General features: G+C 43.3%; 1 protein-coding gene across 11 annotated transcripts in view; it reads left to right on the top strand.

The window, feature by feature from the left end:
* Positions 1 to 16,144, top strand: part of PPARGC1A (PPARG coactivator 1 alpha) — a 651,951-nt gene extending 635,807 nt beyond the window's left edge. For 7 of the 11 annotated variants that reach the window (XM_083460443.1, XM_083460447.1, XM_083460446.1 and 4 more), the window contains 3 exons: positions 5,430 to 5,551; positions 6,154 to 6,305; positions 9,870 to 16,144. In XM_083460443.1, the coding sequence (XP_083316569.1) occupies positions 5,430 to 5,551; positions 6,154 to 6,305; positions 9,870 to 9,973 (378 nt within the window). In that variant the 3' untranslated portion in view covers positions 9,974 to 16,144. The remainder of the gene's footprint in view (positions 1 to 5,429; positions 5,552 to 6,153; positions 6,306 to 9,869) is intronic. The other 4 variants (XR_014516002.1, XR_014516003.1, XR_014516004.1 and 1 more) reach the window with 2 other exon arrangements.
* Positions 16,145 to 22,037: the final 5,893 nt, after the last annotated feature.

Genomic DNA, 22,037 nt, shown 5'->3' with positions numbered 1-22,037 from the left:
CGAAATAGCATAAGGCAGCAAAAAATGTTTTGGGAAATACAGTGGTGCCTCGCAAGACGAAAAGAATCCGTTCTGTGATTCTCTTCGTCTAGCGGTTTTTTCGTCTTGTGAAGCAAGCCCATTGACGGATTAGCGGATTAGCGCTATTAGCGGCTTTTAGCGGCTTATCAGCTTATCGGATCAGCTGATAAGCGGCTTAGCGGCTTAGAAAAAAGGGGGGGAGGAAAAAAAACCTGCAGGAACTCGCAAGACATTTTCGTCTTGCGAAGCAAGCCCATAGGAGATTCGTTTTGCGAAGCACCTCCAAAACGGAAAAATTCAGGGAAGCTTTTAATGTATGATATTTTAGTGTTTTTTGGTTTCTGTGGAAGCCGCCCAGAGTGGCTGGGGAAACCCAGCCAGATGGGCGGGGTACAAATAATAAATTATTATTATTATTATTATTATTATTTCGTCTAGCGAGTTTTCCGTCTTGCGAGGCATTCGTCTTGTGGGGCACCACTGTAACAGGATTGCTATGCTTATTCACCAACGAATGAAACAGAAATGGGTAGATTCTTAAACATAAAGACAAACCCCAAAATTTTGCCTACATCCCTCTCTTCCTGGTTACTTCCCGTACTCATATCCCTGCCTGCAGGCGTGAAAACATTATCTGCACAATTCCCCCCCCCCCCCACCACTCCACAGTAACTCAGAGCAAGGCTTTAAGTGTGGCAGCCCCTGTTCTGTGGAACAGCATTACTGTCAAGATATGACAGGCTCCTACGATCTACACCAGGCATAGGCAACCTCGGCCCTCCAGATGTTTTGGGACTACAACTCCAGTCATCCCTAGCTAACAGGACCAGTGGTCAGGGATGATGGGAATTGTAGTCCCAAAACATCTGGAACTACACTTTCTGGAAACAATTGAAGACATTTTTGTTCTGACAAACCTTCCCAGCTTAGATAAACAGGTCTTTGCCACAAGTGTCTAATTTGTGTGGTTTTCGTTTTGTTGTAAATTTATCTGCATTTTTAACTATTTGTGTGTCTGTGTGTCTATTGTACATTGCCTTGAGATGATTTTGTATAAGGCAATTACAGTGGAACCTCGGGTTGCGGACGTAATCCGTGACGGAGGCACGTCCACAACCCACAGCATTCGCATCCTGAAGCGCCACTTCTGCGCATACGCAAAGCATGATTTAGCGCTTCTGCGCATGTGCGAGCGGTGAAACCCGTTCCGGTACTTCCAGGTTTGCCGCGGTCCGTAACCCAAAAACACATAACCTGAAGTGGCCATAACATGAGGTATGACTGCAATAGATTCATGATGATGATTACCAGAGCAGGGTGATGTGGACCAATGCAGCGTGAGACCATACTGCTCCTACTGTTAGTGTTACCAGCTCTTCAGAGTATGCACTCTTAAGAACCCAGATAAAAGAGGGGCATGCATGCATCGTCTAACTTTTTTTCATTTGCTAAAAGCAGCCATGTGTGGGTGCTGGGATAGGGGATCTGGATAATCTCTTGGAAACATGCATGGCCATCAAACATTGGCAGATGCATCAAAGCAAGATGACCTTAAAACTTGTCTGAAGTTGGAAAGAGAACTTCAGATGTTTCTATAAATTCCTCTTTGCTGAAAAATAGGATCTTCCCTTGCATTTGCTATTTTTTAAAAATAATTTCTAGAACAAGTACAAAAGAGAGCAGGATAATGAAGCGACACAGTGCAGCAACTTTGCTGAAACTAAGAGACAGTGGTACCTCGGGTTACAAACTTAATTTGTTCCGGAGGTCCGTTCTTAACCCGAAACATTTCTTACCCTGAGGTGCACTTTCACTAATGGGGCCTCCTGCTGCCGCCGGCGCAAAATTTCCATTCTCATTCTGGGACAAAGTTCTCAACCCGAGGTACGACTTCCGGGTTAGCGGAGTTTGTAACCCGAAGTGTTTGTAACCCGAGGTACCACTGTACTTTGCATCTGAACAGCGCCTGGACAGGAAACATCCTGGAAACTCTATGTACGTTATCTTGATTTCTTGGGTATAGGAGGCATGAATGTTCACAGCCACTATATGTTATGATGGCTACTGACTTAGGTGGCCTTAAAAGGGATTCAGGCATATTCATGGGTGGTAGGCTATCAAAGGCTATTAGGTAAAGGTAAAGGGACCCCTGACCATTAGGTCCAATCACAGACGACTCTGGGGTTGTGGCGCTCATCTTGTTTTATTGGCCGAGGGAGCCTGCGTACAGCTTCCGGGTCATGTGGCTAGCATGACTAAGCCGCTTCTGGCGAAACCAGAGCAGTGCACAGAAACGCCGTTTACCTTCCCACTGGATTGGTACCTATTTATCTACTGGCACTTTGACATGCTTTCGAACAGCTAGGTTGCCAGGAGCAGGGACCGAACAACGGGAGCTCACCCCGTTGCGGGGATTCGGACAGCTGACCTTCCGATCGGCAAGCCCTAGGCTTGTGGTTTAGGCTATTAGCTAGGAGTTAAATGGAACCTCTATCGTCAGCTGGCGTATATTACTAGTTTAGTAGGAACAAGCAGTGGGGCCACACTGTTTGCTGCTTAGCTGTGTATTGCTTCTATTCACCCTTGCAAATTTATGGCCCCATATCAGAGAAACAGCAAAGAAAGCCACTGTAACCCTCTTGGAATTATGAAAAGCCATGTAAGAGTTGAAATGCAAACTATGCCTCCCAATCTGTGGGCACAATGGCATGCCGTTTAAGGGAATAGTTAGTGGAATCTTTTGCCGCTCTCGCATACTGGAGGACATATGGTGCATTTCAGTTTCAAATTTGAATTTCTGTGCCTTGGTCGTTTTTACTTATTCCCTTAATTGTACTTCACCAAGCTTTTTTTTATTTTTTTAATGGTTCGGTTTTAGCAGGGTTATCTGTCGCAGCCTAAATAAAGAGAAGAAGGGGAAATAGAAGCCAAAAATAATCACACTCGTGACAAATCTCGTGGAGCATATGCAGTATTTATTCCCATCACATAGCTCTATTACGTTTTCAATGTTGGTGCATGAAACATTATGGGTCTTCCCCCCCCCCCGCTTCCAATCCAGATATATTATCTGAAATGAAGTGTATTAGAAAGTCTGCTGTTACGTTATGCTCCATCTGGTCAGTCATTTTGGTTCAATAGCTAGTGTCAACCAAATTGTTTCTTATCAAGTGGTTCAGCGCAGTTAAGTTTTGTTTTGTTAAGACATTTGTGTGTGATGGGGGGGGGGAGGAATATTGCAGAACATGTGCAAATCTTTACTGTTCCCAGATTTATGAGCTGAATCCTCCTATTTCAAGGCAGGGCCATTAGGAGCAAACACAACCTAAAATAAAGTCAAGGAGTATGAAATGGAAACAGAGACCATGCTTACATGTTCCTGACACATTATACCATATGTTGGTAATTCTACTGAGACTTACCCCTCAATATGATGTTGCCATTGTTGCCTCTCTCCATGAATTCGACACATGGACTGAGTGCACTCATCCCAGCCCTGTTGCGCTCTGTGAACTGGGAAGTGGAGACTCCTTGTGCTATCTAGAACCTTAAGTAAAGGTAAAGGGACCCCTGACCATTAGGTCCAGTCGTGACCGACTCTGGGGTTGTGGCACTCATCTCGCTTTATTGGCCGAGGGAGCCGGCGTACAGCTTCCGGGTCCTGTGGCCGGCATGACAAAGCCGCTTCTGGCAAACCAGAGCAGCACACGGAAACGCCGTTTACCTTCCCGCCGGAGCGGTACCTATTTATCTACTTGCACTTTGATGTGCTTTTGAACTGCTAGGCTGGCAGGAGCAGGGACTGAGCAGCGGGAGCTCACCCCATTGCAGGGATTTGAACCGTCGACCTTCTGATCGGCAAGTCCTAGGCTCTGTGGTTTAACCCACAGCGCCACCCGCATCCGCCACAGCGCCAAGCTTTCTCAAACTTGGGTCTCCAGATGTTGTTGGACTACAGCTCCATCAACCTTGGCCAATGGTCCTGGTAGCTAGGGATGAATAGAGTTCTATGTTAGCTAAGGGACCAGAAGTGTAGAGTTGTGAACACATGCACATAGGTTTTCCGATACCCCCCACCCCACGGTATCAGAGTTTGTTTTACTTCACACTGCGTCAGGAAGATTTTGGGCATCACATGGCACGGTGGAGTCTCAAACAAAGATGTGTACTCCCAAGCCCACATCCCCATCATGTTTGCAGTCTCAATGACATCTATGCTGGCTTCGTCATGTCCACAGAATGGAAGTTGACAAGATCCCCAAAGACATTCTCTATGGGGAGCTGGCTTCAGGAACCAGGCCCGTTGACAGATCAACTCTGCTTTGCAAAATTGTCTGCAAATGTGATATGAAGCTGGTAACAGGGGTGAACGAAGGCGTCGGGACACCTGGGGCGGGGCGTCGCTATGTAGGGCGCACCTGCTATGTATGATGCATGCGCCGTACGTAGTGACATCGCACATGCGCTGTACACAGTGGTTTGCCAGCGGCACTGGGATCCTCTGCTCACGGCTCAAGCCGCGAATGAAGGATTCTCCATATGCGGCAGTGGCAGCACAATGGCTGCTCACGCTACGGCGAGCCACTGCAGGGCGCCTTCTTCTCACCCCTGCAGACACGCCCCCCCCCCCCGTTGCGACTCCACTGGCTGGCAATATCAACTACATTGTGTGGGAATCCCTTGCAGAAAAACACAGTGTCTGGAGCCAATCAGGTTGTGAATCCACAAGAGTGACCAGAGGAGGAATGACCATTAGAAGGAATTAAGAGAGAACAAACGCCATTGTGCATCTGTAGCAGCACAACCAGACGGCTTCATCTGCTCCACCTGCAGTAAAACATGGCTGTCCTGTATCAGTCTCTACAACTGCAGCAGGCATTGTAAAACTCTCCAGCACCCCTGAAGGCACACTCTTCTCATGAGACAGAAGGATGCCAACAAAACATGCTCATGGAGAGTTAGTCAGACCAAACTTGCTCACCCTACAGCTCATTCCATTTTTTAGGAGTGTACAAATCTGCTACAATTTCTACAGCCCAATTTTTTTCTAGACAAAGGGATTTAGCACTTTAAAATTTATATATTAAATTTAATTTTTACATAAGAAGAATTTATACACAGCCTTTTAGTGTCTTGCAGCACAGATAAAAGTCGGTTTAAAAAAATGCAAAATGCTAAAAATCAAAGACCTGATCCCTACAATAAAGAATAAAGACAACACAAAATTTAATGCTATTGCCAAATGACAAGTCAGCCAAACCACCCCAAAACAGATAAAAGGCGGATCTGCTCTTTCAAATTAGGTGGTCTTAAACTAGAATATTAGAATTATACATCACCTCAGTTTTATATATGTATTTTACATATGTATTTTCAAACAAGCTATTTCATGTGCTCCTCTCCAACAGGAAGAACGACGTGTAATTTATGTGGGCAAAATTGGGCCTGACACGACCCGAACAGAACTGAGAGACCGGTTTGAAGTTTTTGGTGAAATTGAGGAGTGCACAGTAAATCTACAGGATGATGGGTGAGATTAGCCTTTAAGATTATTCCTTGTTAGGCCGTGTGTACAGTGATACTTCTGGTTAAGAACTTAGTTCATTCCGGAGGTCTGTTCTTAACCTGAAACTGTTCTTAGTCTGAGGTACCACTTTAGCTAATGGGGCCTGCCGCACAATTTCTGTTCTTATCCTGAGGTAACGTTCTTAACCTGAGGTATTGCTTCCGGATTAGCAGAGTCTGTAACTTGAAGTGTCTGTAACCTGAGGTGTTTGTAACCTGAGGTGTTTGTAACCCCCTGTACATTTAAAAAAGAAAGGAAGATGCCTGTAAGTTCGTGGCATCAAGAAAGTGCTGTGTCAGAAGTCAAGCTAAAGTTTTAAAAAATCTCCCCCCCCCCCGCTTTCCCCCTTATTTATTCATCTTGCTATAGTTGAGATTTCATGTCCCAGAAAAAAAGTATTTAGCTGGCTGACAGGACAATTGTGCTGATGAATGGACGCAGTGGTGTTGGCATTTACGCTAGGTGAGCCCCTGTAGAGTTCTTGCTTCTTAGGAAATGGTGACGTTGACGTGCATTAATACTTTTTAATTGTAATTCTCAACAGCATGTTTTCTTTTCAATTACAGAGATAGCTATGGTTTCATCACTTACCGCTACACTTGTGATGCCTTTGCCGCTCTAGAAAATGGGTACACACTGCGCAGAGCCAACGAACCTGACTTCGAACTGTATTTTTGTGGACAAAAGCAATTTTGCAAGTCTAACTATGCAGACCTAGGTATGGCATTTACTTCTGGGGGGGGGGTGCTGAATGTAGGGTCTGCAATTGCAGTTTGCTCGAGGGTCTTCCTATGATTTTTGAAGCTGGAACAAACATTAAAATTAAATTCAGAGGACCTTGTTTGAAAAGTAGCTGCAGTTGTTTCAAAAGTGCTTTCTAAACCAAATTCAGGTCTGTTTTTGCCAATGTGGAAGATTGCCATTTCAAAGTTCTCAGCATGTGGGGACAGCAAAAGGGAGCCCAGCCAGTGGCGTAGCGTGGGGGGTGCAGGGGGGGCCGGCCGCACCGGGCGCAACATCTGGGGTTTAGGGTTAGGGGGCGCAAATCCACGGGTTAGGGGGCGCAAATCCACAGGTTAGGGGGCGCAAATTACTTGCCTTGCCCCGGGTGCTGACAACCCACGCTACGCCACTGAGCCCAGCTCTGCTTGTGGCAAAGTGTTGTGAAGTTGTTTCCCTGCCACCATAGATTTCAGTTGTGCCTGTGTTCTTTGTACCGCTGCAGAACCGCACTTGGGCAGTTAGTGGGCTTCAGATAGCAGCATCGCACTAGGGTTGAAACACATGTGCTAATCCTCACGCCCTCTGCTCATATTTTCACCACCTTCAAATTGTGATAAAGCCACTTTTTAAAAATAAAAATTAAAACATTCATAGCCCAATGCTTCCGGTACGAAAAAAAAACACTCACGGCGGCTTTCAGCATTTGAAATTACAGCCAACGAGATGAGGTCATCAGTTAAAATCAAAACACATTTTTCAACAACTGGTGGAAAGGGTGTGTGCCAACCATATTTTTACAGGGCCAGGTGTTTTATAATCTGGGTGCAGTCGCTGAGAAGGCCCTCCCTCTCATCCCACCATAGATGGGACAGGGTGGGACACAGGTGTTTTTCCACCATGGATGATATACAGAGAAGGGTCTCTCCTTCTGATCTCAGAAAGCAGGCAGCATCATTTGGAAGAAGGGAGTCCCTATAGCATCCTGGACCTGGGGACATGGGTGGCGCTGTGGTCTAAACCACTGAGCCTCTTGGGCTTGCCAATTGGAAGGTCAGCAGTTTGAATCCCCATGACGCAGTGAACTCCTGTTCCCAGGAGCATCCCAGCTCCTGCCAACCTAGCAGTTCAAAAGCACACCAATGCAAGTAGATAAATAGGTACCACTGCGGCAGGAAGGTAAACAGCATTTCCATGCGCTCTGGTTTCTGTCACAGTGTCCTGTTGCACCGGAAGCAGTTTAGTCATGCTGGCCACATGACCAGCTGTCTGTGGACAAACACTGGCCTGAAAGCAAGATTAGCGCTACAACCCCATAGTTGCCCTTGACTGGACTTAACCATCCAGGGGTCCCTCACCCTTTACTTGCCTATCATCCTGGACCTTAGCCATTTCATACATCACCATAGCAGCGCCTGTAGATAAGGCAGCTAGCACTCTCCTGATAAATGGCTTCTGAGATGTGTTTATCCAAAGACCCTTTTTCTTATAATGAATTCTCTTAACTATATATTTGAATATTAAAGGTTAAGCAGGAGGATAGGAAATGTTTCTCTTTTACCAAAAATAGGATTAAGTGTGATACACTTGTAGCCGTCCTTAATAGTCTAATTGTGTGGAGGTTTTTAAACATTAAATTAATGACCAGGATCGTTAAGATTTCAGCATACTGCTATTCCTCTGTCTGTCTGAAATCTTGTACACTCTCCCTCTCCTTTGTGTAATGCGGGAAGTGAATACAAAACAATATTTCCCCTAGCCAATTGATGTCTTCTCCGAGTCTAAATGATAAAGGCGATATGCATTGTTCAAAGTGAATATGCTATAATTCACTTCACTGGCTAAATAGATAGTGTAAACCCACAGAAAGGCAGCTGACTGCCGGAGAGATAGAGGCCCAGTGATGAAAATATAAAAGGTGGCAAATCATTTGTTCAAACATTGGCTGATAAAACCAGTAAAGACAGATTGAAGTCTTGACTTATCTTCCACATTGATGAAGTCAGGGGCATTTTTAGTATCTCAAAACATCTAGGGTATAAAATAACCTGCCTTAAAGAGACCTTCTTGAACATTATCCATCACTGGGGGTTAGTTCTGGAAGAGCTTTCCATGTTGTCAGTGTATCCTCACACCTTTTCCTCATCAGAACTTCAGAATGCCTTTCCGAGTTTTTGTTTTAAAGATTGCTGTCCCTTTCCTTTAAGGGGGGGGGGGGGGAATGAGTCAAATGTAGAATAGCGAAACCCTGAACACATATAGCTAATTTATTATCTATTTTAAACTAATCTGTTTTCTAAAGGGTGGTTGTAGTTAATGGAACCACCAGAACAGTACGTCTGATGAGCCCACAATTTGTGTACAAAATGGCTTGTAACATTCTGCAAGGAATAACTGTGACCCATTAAGAAGTGGGAAACAGCATAATATGTTGTGAATTAAATGCAGCACTAAAGCTAAGAGGGGGTTTTGTTGAGGGGCTTGTAGTAAGCATTTGCTTACATATCCAGATCCCATCTCACTGGGGTAAGAGTCCTGTACGAGTAGCTCTGCTGCTGAAGTGTGTGTGTGTGTTTGTGTGTATGTGTAAGTGTGTGTAAGACGCGGGTGGCGCTGTGGGTTAAACCACAGAGCCTAGGGCTTGCTGATCATAAGGTCGGCGGTTCGAATCCCCGTGACGGGGTGAGCTCCTGTTGCTCGGTCCCTCCTCCTGCCAACCTAGCAGTTCGAAAGCACGCCAAAGTGCAAGTAGATAAATAGGTACCGCTCCAGCGGGAAGGTAAACAGCGTTTCCGTGCGCTGCTCTGGTTTGCCAGAATCGGTTGTGTCATGCTGGCCACATGACCCGGAAGCTGTACGCCGGCTCCCTCGGCCAATAAAGCGAGATAAGTGCTGCAACCCCAGAGTCGGTCACGACTGGACCTAATGGTCAGGGGTCCCTTTACCTTTTTACATGCTATATGGTAATTTATGGACCCAATAGGTATCCATAAATGTGGATTTTATCAAAGTAATTTTTGAACTGAAATGCAATTAAGAAGAAGTAAATTAATAGTGTAGGCACCCTATATATAGAAATGGGCGAACCAGTGATATTTTAGGGAATACAAAAGACTTTGAAAATATTTCCTCATACAGTGTGATGTCATTCAAGAGTGAATATTTTGAAAATTTTATTTTATATAACTGATAGACAATCAGAAGTCCTTTTTATTTTCCCTCTTTTTTTCTATTTTTTCTGCTCTGCTGTTTTGTTTTTGTTTTTATTTAGATTAGTTTCTTTTGTCTTATTGTATTATGAAAAATATTTTTAAAAAACAAACAAACAGATAAATAGCATGAAGAATGTGTAATAGTTGCTAGGCTACTACTCAAATAGGTAGCCAAATTAGTTATTGTTATCCATTGCAGATTGGACTCTAGTCTTGATGAATCCTAGTGCAATTTGCATTCCCAAAGTTGCATGCAAACCAGCCAGTAGTGTCACGTCAAGGATACTCTCTCTATATAAAAAAATCATATCACAATAGTCACGACTCTACCTATCTGTCTCTTCTTCCAGATTCAAACTCAGACGATTTTGATCCTGCTTCTACCAAGAGCAAGTATGACTCCATGGATTTTGACAGCTTACTCAAAGAGGCACAGCGAAGCTTGCGGAGGTAACGTGCATCATGGCCAAGGAAAATGGAGGGATGGCGAATACCTCATGGACGTCAAGTCCTTCAATAACGAACAATGAAGAAGTCACGCTTACAAATTTCTCCCTAACTCCACACACTCTCCATATACAAAAACATAGTTTACATGGACAGCTGCTTAAGGAATGAAGAGGCAAAATGGGTCTGGTGTGAGCAATTGTGTACCCCTGAGTCTCAACTTTGCTTTTCCAGGGTGAAGAGGGTGAGGGTTTTGATCTTTGTAGAGTGCCAAGCGAGAACCATTTGACATGGCAGCAGTTCCATAGAGATACGTTTAAAAAAATATATATGCGAACTCCAAAATTGTGTACATAGAACATTTTCAAAATGAAGCAAATTCAAACTTCTGCTGCTGACAACCTGAGACACACTGCAGGTTTTGGGATTTTGTTTGTTTGTTTGTTTCATTCAAGAAGCTTCTTCTCACGCCATGTTGTTTTAAAATGACGACAATCCTGAAGAAATCTACAGATCCACACGGTCCGCCATCTTTCATTGTGCTTCTCTCACGAAGGCAAGGGAAGGGCAGAAAATGGTGGAAGGATTCAAAACTTCCATAGCGTTTTAAAGTTCTGTCTTTTTAATTGTGACATCCATGTCAGCGTCCAAAACATTTATCTCACATAGAGAAATTTCGAGACCCTCATTAACAGCCAGCTTCTTGGGTGTTTTTCTCCCTTCGATGAGCCGACATGGTGTTACGCTACAAAAACATTGAGGGCAAATCTTATGGGGAGGGTTGGAGGGGGTTGTGGATGTACAGTTAGATCATATACTACATTCATGAATGTAGTTAAGTATTTACAGATGTTAAATGGAGTATTTTTATTTTGTGTACATACCGTATGACAAGACGATGCTTCTTTTTGTTACAGCTATGCACTGTAAATGCAGCGTTCTTTTAAGAAGGAGAGAAAAAAACTGCTGAAATTTTTCTTAATCAAGAATATTCAAATGTAATTATATGGGGCAGAACAATATTGTACACTAACATATTTAGAAAGCTGAACTTAACGCTTATATATATTTGATTGTAAAAGAAAAAGAAAAGTGTGTGTGGGTGCGTGTTGAGTGCAAAAATATTGATGCTATACGCACATCATCCATCCCCTCTTTGATTAGCTTATCTAATAACATTGACCAGAATTCAGCCAAAGTTAAAAACAAAAGTTATCGATTAGCTAGACTGGCGTAATTGTGTCTGTCCTTTGCCATGCCACAAAATGTCTACCCACGGTATTTCGCAGTATGCCAGTGTAGGGATCTGGATATATATTTCCGTATATTTGTATTACATTTGATATTAAAGCCCTGAGCCCTCCAGATGGATGTCTAATTTAGGACATAAAGTCAAGGAGGAGGTTGCAACGCTTAGCAGAGAAGCAACCACCAGGAGTTTGCCTCTCTGCAACTCTAAGTCCTATTCATTTCATTGGAGGAGTTGGGCACATACTTAAATCTCTCAGTTGCGTTTGCTTGAGACTGCAGTCCGATCCATACTTAATTGCACTGCAAAAGTACTTAACTTTGGCTGGATCATACCTTTGTCAAGAACTTAACCTTGGGCAACAAGGCATTAACCTCCTTTGCAATATTTTTTCCCACATTTTTTGGGGGTGCCTCTTTCTTTAGCTGTTTTATATAAACAAAATTTATTAATGGGGGCGGGGCGGGATATTTTTCTCATTTAAAAGTTTTTTCTAGGAGATGCCATAATTTTATGTGAAGCTTCTCAAATGGGAAATCATTAAGAAGTGTTTTTATTTTATGTATCGATGATAGTTTTGGAACTAGAAGTCACAAATCTTTTTAAAAATGATACTTTGTTTTAATCGTTGTGACTTTAATTTGATAAAGAAAATTTGCTGTGGTACAGAGCACAGTTATGGTTTTTACAATAATCCTGTGTGTCTGAACACTGTTCTTGAAGCCAGTAATCTGTTCATTGGCAGAGTTCAATGATTATCTATGATTTTGAAATGTACGCATCCTCTGTATAAACACTAATTCTTCATTCCTTTGTTTACTTAAAGATGCATATTTATCGGTTGTGATTAACCTATTTATTATAAATTATGAGGTGACTAAAATAATAAAAAGGCCAGTGGACATTTTTATGTAGGATGCACACCGGTTGTCAGGTTGCTAAATGTATTATTTTCATTTGGTGGGGGTGAAATCTAGCTTTTTCTTCCTTCTGAAGCAGTGATTCTTCCTTCTTTTTCTTTAACTATGCACTAATATGGCCTTAGAGGTGCCCATGACATTGTGGGAGCCTTCAGATCGTATCAGGATCGTAGAATCCATTTGCAAGTTTATGGGCTGGCACAATGCAAGCAGCTAAAATAGACTAACTTGTGCAGCCATCATATGACTGATGTCTTGTCCATTCAAGTCATTCCTGTCAATTACCCTATTGGATTTCAAGTCAAACACCCATCGCAAGGTTGTTACTCCTTTTAAGTTTGCTCTTTAGGGCATTCACTGCTTGTTTACAGAATAAACGAAAATCTCCCCAGAGAGATTATGGCTCTAAGAATGTATACAGACCTGCCCAAACCAAACTCTTTAGACACCACATGGGCAGACACACCAGTGCACCCAGAGAATCCCAATATGGTTCAGTAGATCCCTGTTTTCCGTCTAGAGATCCATAGGCAACCAAAGGGGCTACCGTGGCGGATGGAAGGCCTTGTGTGCCCGTCCAGCCCTAAGAAAATGAGTGAAGAGAATGGATTCAGTGGGGATTTGAGAGTCGTTCACAGACCTCCCATTGACTCAAGTGCTCATTGCGCCACCCTGCAGTCGATTATAGAGCAGCTGTTCTCAACCTATGGGTCCCCAGATGTTGTTGGACTACAGCTCCCATCATCCCTGAGCTCTGGCCTTGCTAACTAGGGGTGATGGGAGTTGTAGTCCAACATTATGTGGGGAACCAGAGGTTGAGAACCGCTGTTATAGAGGCAGGCAAAAGGGAAAGCAGCGCTCAGTTGAATTTTATCTAGATCTTGTGCACCTGGCTGCTGCAACCACAGAGCCCTTGAACATGCCCACTCCATGGTGTGATGGCAGTGGAGATGGTGGGCAGCCATTTGCCTGCTTGAGCCACCCAGTAAGCATATATAGCAGTAGGTGGAATACACTGCAGTATTAACTAGGGATCTTTGGACCAGATGCTTAGCACTTGGGTATGAGGAGGTCCTAGAGTTGGAAGGGACCTTGAGGGTCATCTAGTCCAACCCCCCCAATGCAAGAATCTTTTGCCCAATGTGGGGCTTGAACCCTCGACCCTGATAATTAAGAGCCCCAGTTCCTGCTCAGCATGCATATTCAAGTGGGGAAAGGCACATTGAAACATATCCCATGTTTTTCAGTACTGAGATACTAACACCTCAGCACCAAAAATATGGTAACAACTGCTTGTTACTTAATCTTGAAAGCGGAAGTGGTTTCTGAATTGTAATCAACTGTGCCTACTTTCCACTGTGCACACAGCATGGGGGAGCCACTCCCCCTTCGTGTGACCTGACACCTACAATAGACATGTGAACGGAACCATTTGGGTCAGGTTTGTCCCTCGATTGTCCCCAAGGGAGGCGGGGCAGCCTTGCTTTGGGGGAAGGGGCCGCAGGTGGCAAAACAGAACAGGCTCTTTGGTTGCAAATAATGTTCCAGGCATCGTTTCCTGCTGTGGATGGTGAAACTTGATTCCAAGCCCCATTATCCCTAGTGCAAAAGTGGGGGGATCTCATTTGTCCTGGAGGAATGAATGGGAGTGTGGCGGAGGCAGAATACTTTGAAAGGAGGGGGGGGGTTGAGCTTTTGGCTGTTCAAAAGCATTTGATTTGATTTGAACATTTAAAAGTCAACTGATAGAGGGGAGAGAGCTGGATAAAATTCTTCCATCCTTATGTTCTACACTTTGAACCTGGTGGCTTCATTTAATTACCATGGCCAGTAGCCACTGATAGGGTACTAACTAAGAACCTAGAATCGCTGCTAGATCAGACAGAAGTCTTACCTAGTTCAGCTTAAATCCTGATTGCCACAGTCATTAAAAAGGAATTCCGCAAGCGGGATGTGAATGCAATAGCTGCCTTCTGCTCTTGTCCTCCAGTGACTGGTATGCTATCCTGGAGCCATCGCTGGTAGCAATTGATAGCCTTAAGTTCCTTCAATTTGTCCCCTTTTCAAGCTGTCTGGGTTCACAGCCAACACCACACCTTTCAGTAACCAGTTTCATAGTTTTAACTATGCACTGTGTGGGGTAGTCTCACATGGGGTAGGAACTATCCATGGGCGAGGCGCTTGCCTACACGGTTCCCATGCTGAAGGGGACATGTGTAGTTATACATTTGAAACAGGGATGGTCTCAGTGGAGCACTTACCATTGTTTGGCAGTGATTGCTTCTGAAGATACAACATACCTACCTATTTATTCCCCCCCTTCCCTAAAGTGCAGGGGAAACGATTTTGTCCCATGATCAGTGCAGCTGAGTCTGACAGTTATCCTCATTTTTATCACCAGCATATTGTTTTCCAGTAGATTCCACTGTGTCCTGTTCTATGCCTGCTCTTTTCCGTCTTTGTATTCCTCAGTAGGTAGATAGCAATAAAAAGAGAACTTTTTCGCAAGTTCTGTTTCGCACCCTGTCAATCTGCGTAATCCTTGCCATCCATTGCTTTGTAGGTTGAAGATACAGGTATTTTAACTTTTGATTGTGTGAATGCCAAACTAAACGTTTACAGCTTTTTTCTTTCTGGATTTTGAGTGTCTTCTGTTGTAAAGGAAAAAAAAATTAAAGCAATAAATTATTTTTTAAGAAATCAATATTTAGTATATCATGTGTTCAAGGATGAGACGCATTGCCGATTTTTGCCTTTCAATTTTAGTGATTCAATTTTTAAATACATCCTATTTGGCCCTGGATTGCTGACATAAAGAAAAACATGTGCGTGCTTATGTTTTCAGGTAGCTGCTATGTCACAGTTCAGGGTTTCGTTTCTTTCTGGCCTGATAAATATATTGTTCTTGAAGATGGTTCTTCCTTTGCCGGTATCAAAGCACATATGGAATTAATGTGATTGTGTGGTTGGAGAGCAATCCGGTCCAATCTCTGCATGGGAAGCACGCTGCCATACACAAATCTCTTGTTGAACAGGGAACTGCAGGTGCCTATCAGATGCCTATCTCAATTCAGATACCATCTCTCCTCATTGCATTCACATCCACATTTCTGGCGCAAATAGTCATGCATAACTGCAAGCAACTACAGGTCGGGACATATATTGTTGGACAATCTCTGTGGGTAGCCCATCAAGCGCTTCTTCAAAAAGGCGTTTCATATTTGCACATATCCTACGTTGCCAAATTGTAGCATAGATCTGTATGTTTTTTAGATGAAGATGTTTTGCCTCTGCTCCCATGCTGTGGTAAGTACCATATCTGGTAAGAGAACCAGTACTTAGAAACAATAGCCTTTCTAAGCGATATAACAAAGCAATTCCTCCATAACACAAAAATGATCAGAATCCAAACAGAGGGAGTCCAAAATTGGGGGAGAAAAATAGCAATTGGTGCAAAATGGCTCCAAACCACTGCTGTCCTGCCAGCAAAGATCATAACGCAGAAGGAGTGGTTTTTGCTGTTAGTGTGTAATGAGCTGGGTCAGTTTGGAAAAAAATAAAATAAAACCTTTTTATATCCCTTTAGATGTGAGCTTCCAGTAGGCAATGATTATGTGTCCTTTTAGGATGGCTGTAATGGAACTTCAATCACTGTAGTATAAGATCTGATCTATAAATGACCTAGACTAGCCATGTAATGTGATGATTCTAAATTTGTACCTATGTGACAGACATTTTCAATAATGTGAAACTACTGATCTGATGCAACTACTGTAAAATGTGTACAGTAGGGAGAAAGTGGTAAAAACTATACTGAACAAAGGAGAGCGAGCTATTAGACGAGCCCTCCCTGGACACCCCCTTGATCTCTTTATGTACTGTTGTAGTTTTCAAACTCGCTGTATGACAATTTCCTGTGATGTCCCGATCCCCCTCCTTTAAAAGCAAAAACAAAACATGCAGTACATGCAGCTTCAATGAGCAAAATAAAGGGAATTGAATGTTTCAACCCCACTTGTTGATTTTTCCCTTATTTGTCCTGGGCAAGCAAGGTCTGTATGTCTTTCCAAGCTAGCTGTGGACAGGATTTTGCATGTATGGATTGGGGGGAGGGAGGGGCGACACAGACTTTGGAGCATGAAATTGGACAGCATTTCTGCTTTCGTCTGGAAGTTTCCTTAATCTTCTGGTTTGAATCTGTGCAAAGGAATGGCTATTGAAATAGAATCTAGTTGGGCAGAGGCAAGGTTCTGTGTCTGCATTGCATTCCCCAGAATAAATTGTATAAATAGTTGTATTTGTGTAATTGGCACAGGTAGTAGAACCCACCTCTTCTTGTTAGAGGGTTTAGATTATTTTGGATGTTCAGTCCATTTCATTAGAGGGAGAGTGGCACTGTGCTCACTGCCCTCACTCCCTATAACATCCCTATAAGCCTGTCCTTGTTGCAGTCCTCACGTTGAGAGTAGCATTGAACTGCATAGCCTCCTGTATACATGTACGCTCCCTGTGTCATTTAGCAGGGAGCTCATGTACTTTCATATATATATATATATATAAAGTTTTCCATTTTAACAATCCAATCAGATCACATTAAATGTTCCAAATTATACAAATACATATCATAAAGTTCAAATATTTTGCCAAATTATAATTTTTTTGTTGGGGCTTCCCATGCTTCAAGTACAGTGGGGTCCAATCATCTTATGTTTCTACTGCCTTGTGTTTCCCATAGTTCTCCGTTTAAATCCTCCTATTGTTATCCTTCCTTCTTTCATGGCCTCTGAGCTGTTTCCACAGGCGAGTTGAAGTGAACGATAATATCCCCTAGAGGAGCCCCGGGAGCTCATGTACTTTCAGCAGGTTCCCAACTTCAAAATGGCAGCAAGGAGAGGTGGGACGGCTCTTCCTGGCCACAAGCTTGTAACTGCATGGACCACAGTATCTAAAGAGGGCTAGAGCATCAGGTACACATTTTGTAGCCAAGTGTGCATAGCAATGGCATGCAGTTCTTTTCTTGGTTTTAATAGCAATTTGCATCTTCGAGATGGCTCTATTTTTTCGGAACCAGAAGGGCAAGCGTTAGAAATAAAATGTGTCAAAGGAAAGCTAGTTTGGGGACAGAGATATTTTTGTGTTTACATTGCTAGTTTGGTGGCCTCCAGAAGTTCTGGGCTACAATGTCCCATCAGCTGGATGGTCAAGGGAACTCCCAAGGGAAGAAGGCTCAGATCCAGGGGATTGGTGGTGGGATGATGAGGGCAGAGGGAGCAGACTAGGAGGAGGAGGTGTCAGAAGTTGAAGAGGTAGGATTTAGTGAGCAAGAAGAGGGTGTGGCAGAGAGCAGTCCAGACTCTGAGATGGGAGAGGAGTGGGGCCAAGAGATACGATCTCTCCCCCTCCTGCTGCGACCAGCTCCTCTCCCTCCTTGTCTTCCAGATCATGCAGAGAAGTAATAATAATAATAATAATAATAATAATAATAATAATAATAATTTGTACCCCACCCATCTGGCTGGGCTTTCCCAGCCACTCTGGGCGGCTTCCAACAAAATATTAAAATACAGTAATGCATCAAACATTAAAAGCTTCCCTAAACAGGGCTGCCTTCAGATGCCTTCTAAAAGTCTGGTAGTTGTTGTTCTCTTTGACATCTGGTGGGAGGGTGTTCCACAGGGCGGGTGCCACTACCGAGAAGGCCCTCTGCCTGGTTCCCTGTAACCTCACTTCTCACAGTGAGGGAACTGCCGGAAGTCCGTCGGCGCTGGACCTCAATGTCTGGGTAGAATGATGGGGTGGAGATGCTCCTTCAGGTATACTGGACCGAGGCCGTTTAGGGCTTTAAAGGTCAGCACCAACACTTTGAATTGTGCTCTGATGCAGTTACTGGAGAAAGAACTGGGGGAAGAGAGAGCGATGGGAAGACCTTCAGTTCTCACAACAGCTTCATTGGGGTAAGACCGACTGGGAATGGTTGCTGTGACTGAGCTGTTTTGTTTCTTGGAATAAAAACTTCACTGACATCAGGTGCTCTGTTTTTTTATTTGCTGACCTACGCCTGACTCCAGCTCCTGACATCAAGTGTAAAAATCCACCCCTTAAAGAATTGCATTGGAGAAACAGGTAAGGAGAGAAAAATCATTTTCACTTCCCAATGTACCTTATCAGGTTATGGAGCATCATCGCTATCTGAGTGGCTAAGACCCTCAACCCATTTCTTGCTGGGCACCATTGGATACTTGGCAGGAGTTCTTCCAAAAGAGAAGAGCGATGGGAAATGATGCAATCTGGATCCAGCAAAATTTTAATTGGATCATTGCCGTTGTCAAAAAATGAAGAGGGAAAGGCGGGCTTGAATTGTGCACAAGGGAAATTCTGGCAGCTGAAGCTTCTGTTGTCATTTGGGCTTTGTGACCTGGCAATCTAAGATGGGTAGAAGAACTAAGAAGTATAGCATTTGTTGATGGGATGATTTCACATATTGATTTCAGCTAATTAGCCAATTATGTGATTGTAAGCTTCTATGCGGCATAAACAGGAACTATTGAAATTAATATTCCATTGCAATTTGTCCCACAGCATGGCTCCTAGATATTATGCTAGGCAAATAGCCAGTATTCTTGAATATTACTAACAATGGGGGGGTGTACTTAACATTACCTCCTACTACATTCCTATTGGCTGAAATTAGTTGCCACTGCATTCTTTCTCTTGTGAAATTTGAAGCATCAACTGGGGGAGAGGCAAGAATGTGGAGGGAAGCAAAAATCCATATATTTTGGGAAATTGATTGATTTGGGAAATTTTGCATGATCGCTCCTGAGATCAAGGAGCAGGTTTTCATCTACGTTTGAATACAATTGGGCTTGGTGTTTAATGAAGATGGTGGTCCGAAACTTTCAAAAGTGCACTAATTTTTTGTTGCTTAGATTTCCTAAGCCAACGCCAGGTACGCAACTGCTTCTAAATTTACAGGGGAAGAGGTTGTATCTGCACACCCTTAAGTTGTCACAGGATTCTGGCTGAAGCAAAATATGGATAATGGATTTAGAGGCTATTCTTCGGGTGAAATCTCTGAATGAACATCAAAAGAAGCCCAAAGCATTTGATAACACTAGATACATCACAGTTTGATTGCCGTATCTATTCTTCAAATCCATTGCACTGCTGTCTGTGGGTGGCGAATCACATGAGTTTCAGGGTGACAGCTGATCCTGAAGCAAGTGTTATGGCTCACTCTTTGAGCCTTCTGTTACGCAAATATAACTCTAGTCTATACCACCTGTAATTTCTACTACATTGATTTAATTTGTATCTTCTGGTCCCTTACAGTTAGCAGACATAATATCTGAGCTAAGAATACATTATGGATTGGGATCTATCTATGCTGCATTGTTAATTTGTTTTAAAGGAATTATGTTGTTGTTGTTTAGTCGTTTCCAACTCTTCGTGACCCCATGGACCAGAGCACGCCAGACATTCCTGTCTTCCACTGCCTCCCGCATTTTGTTCAAACTCATGCTGGTAGCTTCGAGAACACTATCCAACCATCTCGTCCTCTGTCGTCCCCTTCTCCTTGTGCCCTCAATCTTTCCCAGCGTCAGGGTCTTTTCCAGGGAGTCTTCTCTTCTCATGAGGTGGCCAAAGTATTGGAGCCTCAGCTTCAGGATTTGTCCTTCCAGTGAGCACTCAGGGCTGATTTCCTTAAGAATGGATAGGTTTGATCTTCTTGCAGTCCGTGGGACTCTCAAGAGTCTCCTCCAGCACCATAATTCAAAAGCATCAATTCTTCGGTGATCAGCCTTCTTTATGGTCCAGCTCTCACTTCTCAAAGGAATTATAAGACTATATATTTTAGTAGACTTCCGGGGTGGCACCATCAGTAATGGCGGATTCCCTCTGATCTGGAGGGACCAGCTCCACGGGAAACGGGTCTTTCCCGCTACGGCGAAGCGGGGACCCTTTCAAAAATCACAGGCGGATGAAGCCTGTGACCATGGGACTCGGCGGGCACCTTTAGCGCCCCCCAACCCGCAAAGGAACCCACTAACGGGCTCTGGAGCGAAGAGGGGGAAGTGGCGCGGTGCTGAGAGTCAACTGCTTCTTCCGTGGAGCGAAGCCGCACAGCCGTTGCTGGAGAGCGCTGCCTTTTTCCTGGGACAATTTGGCCTTTAAAATAATCACCCGTGAATACTTAAATCTCGGACAATTGGACTCTAAATAATGATTTGTGAGTAGAAAGGAAAATTGGACTTAAAAATTTATTTTAATTTGGCACTGAAATGGGAAGGTCTAAACAGGAAGTCAGCCTTCCGTTTCTTTGTAGATAGATCAAAGCAAAGACATGGCAAACTAGAGTTCAGAAAATCGCCTGTAAAGGATTAACTTCCATCATTTAAAATTGTTGAACCCCCTTCAGAAGCAGGAGAAGGGGGGGGTTCGGACTGTTTAAACCTGCAGAAGTGAGTGTAAAGTAAAGTAACTTTCCACCGTCTTGATCCTGGAGCGGGGTGTCAGGACTGACGTTCTTTGGGAAGCTCATTGACCAGAGACAAACGTTTTTGACAGATAGTTAAAAGAAGAGAAACATAGTGATTCCACTGTTCCTTTTCGCATTTTAAAGGAACAAATATTGACAAAATATCTGAAAAAGGAAACTTTGTTGTCAGATCTGCCTTTAAAAGAAAAGAATAAAAAGAAGTTCTTCCCTAAGAGGGAGCCTGTGAAACAGTTTCAAATTCTGAATCGGGGAGCTTGCAGCTGCTACAAATTACGATCGTGGGAATAACCTTCAGACCTTGCAGAACAATGTATTCAGAAGCCCTGCTGCGTGCTTTCTGTAAAACAAGTGCCCTACTGGAACAGCTACATGAGAAGACGGACTTGATGACTGATGCGATCAGAAATTTTGGACAGGCAGTGGGAAACTATATAGAGCCCACCCAGGATTTAAATAAGCAGTGTGCTTTGACAGAACAGATGAGAGAGGATGTTGCTGAACCTTGGGCGCCAGAGATGGAGGGAGCTGTGGCCCAGCAGGAACATGAGTTCTTGGATTTGACAAATGAACTTGGAAAAAGCCAGATTTGGAAAGAAAGTTTGGTTTGGTTTGGAAATGGGGGGTTGGATAGACCCCCCTATGCAGAGATGTTTGGACTTTGCAAGTCTGGCAATGGACCGTGAGATGTTTGGGGTTGTGGGGGCTTCTCAATTTTGGAGGGACTTTGAAATATGTTTTTAAATACCACATGGAGTTTAGTGTGGACTATGGAAAGGGGGCTGATTTGTTGAGAAGGGTCAAAAACAAAATTAAGTTGGAGTTCCCACGAGTGAAAGGAGCAGGAGATAAAGTAAAGTACTGGTATAAATATGAAGAAGAGCCGTGGAAGGGAATGGAAGGGACTTAAGGGGCTCGGACATAAGATTACCAGGTTAATGCGCTAGATTGATGAGATAGAAAGGACTGACAAAACCCGGGACCAGGAGGAAGAGACGCTGGATGAAGATTGGAAGAAAAGGAAAAAAAAAATATTAGGCTTCTTTCATAAAATTGGTGAACGTTGGAAAAATGTTGGAACAAAATTATTTGGCTTCAGCAAAAATGTTTAAAGAATTATGTAAGAATATTATGGTTATGAGAAATTGGTATAAATAAGATCTAAGTTTTAAATTTTAAGGTTTTTTATAGTAAGATAAGATTAAAATAGATTAAGGTAATGAAATGATAGAATATTATGAAATATGGAAAGGATTTGCTGCAACAATTAATAACTAGGATACAAAAAAAGGGAGGGGTGAGGAGGTCAAAGAAAGAAGGTAATGACAATTAAGGATTTGGGAATATTGGATTTGTTTTTAAATGTTTGTGGCATATTTTTGTTTTCTTGATCATGATGTGTTAT

Source organism: Podarcis liolepis (genome assembly GCF_965112155.1).
Source record: "Podarcis liolepis genome assembly, chromosome: 9".
In the NCBI taxonomy this organism is placed as follows: domain Eukaryota; kingdom Metazoa; phylum Chordata; class Lepidosauria; order Squamata; family Lacertidae; genus Podarcis; species Podarcis liolepis.
This window is presented reverse-complemented; position numbering and strand designations above follow the sequence as displayed.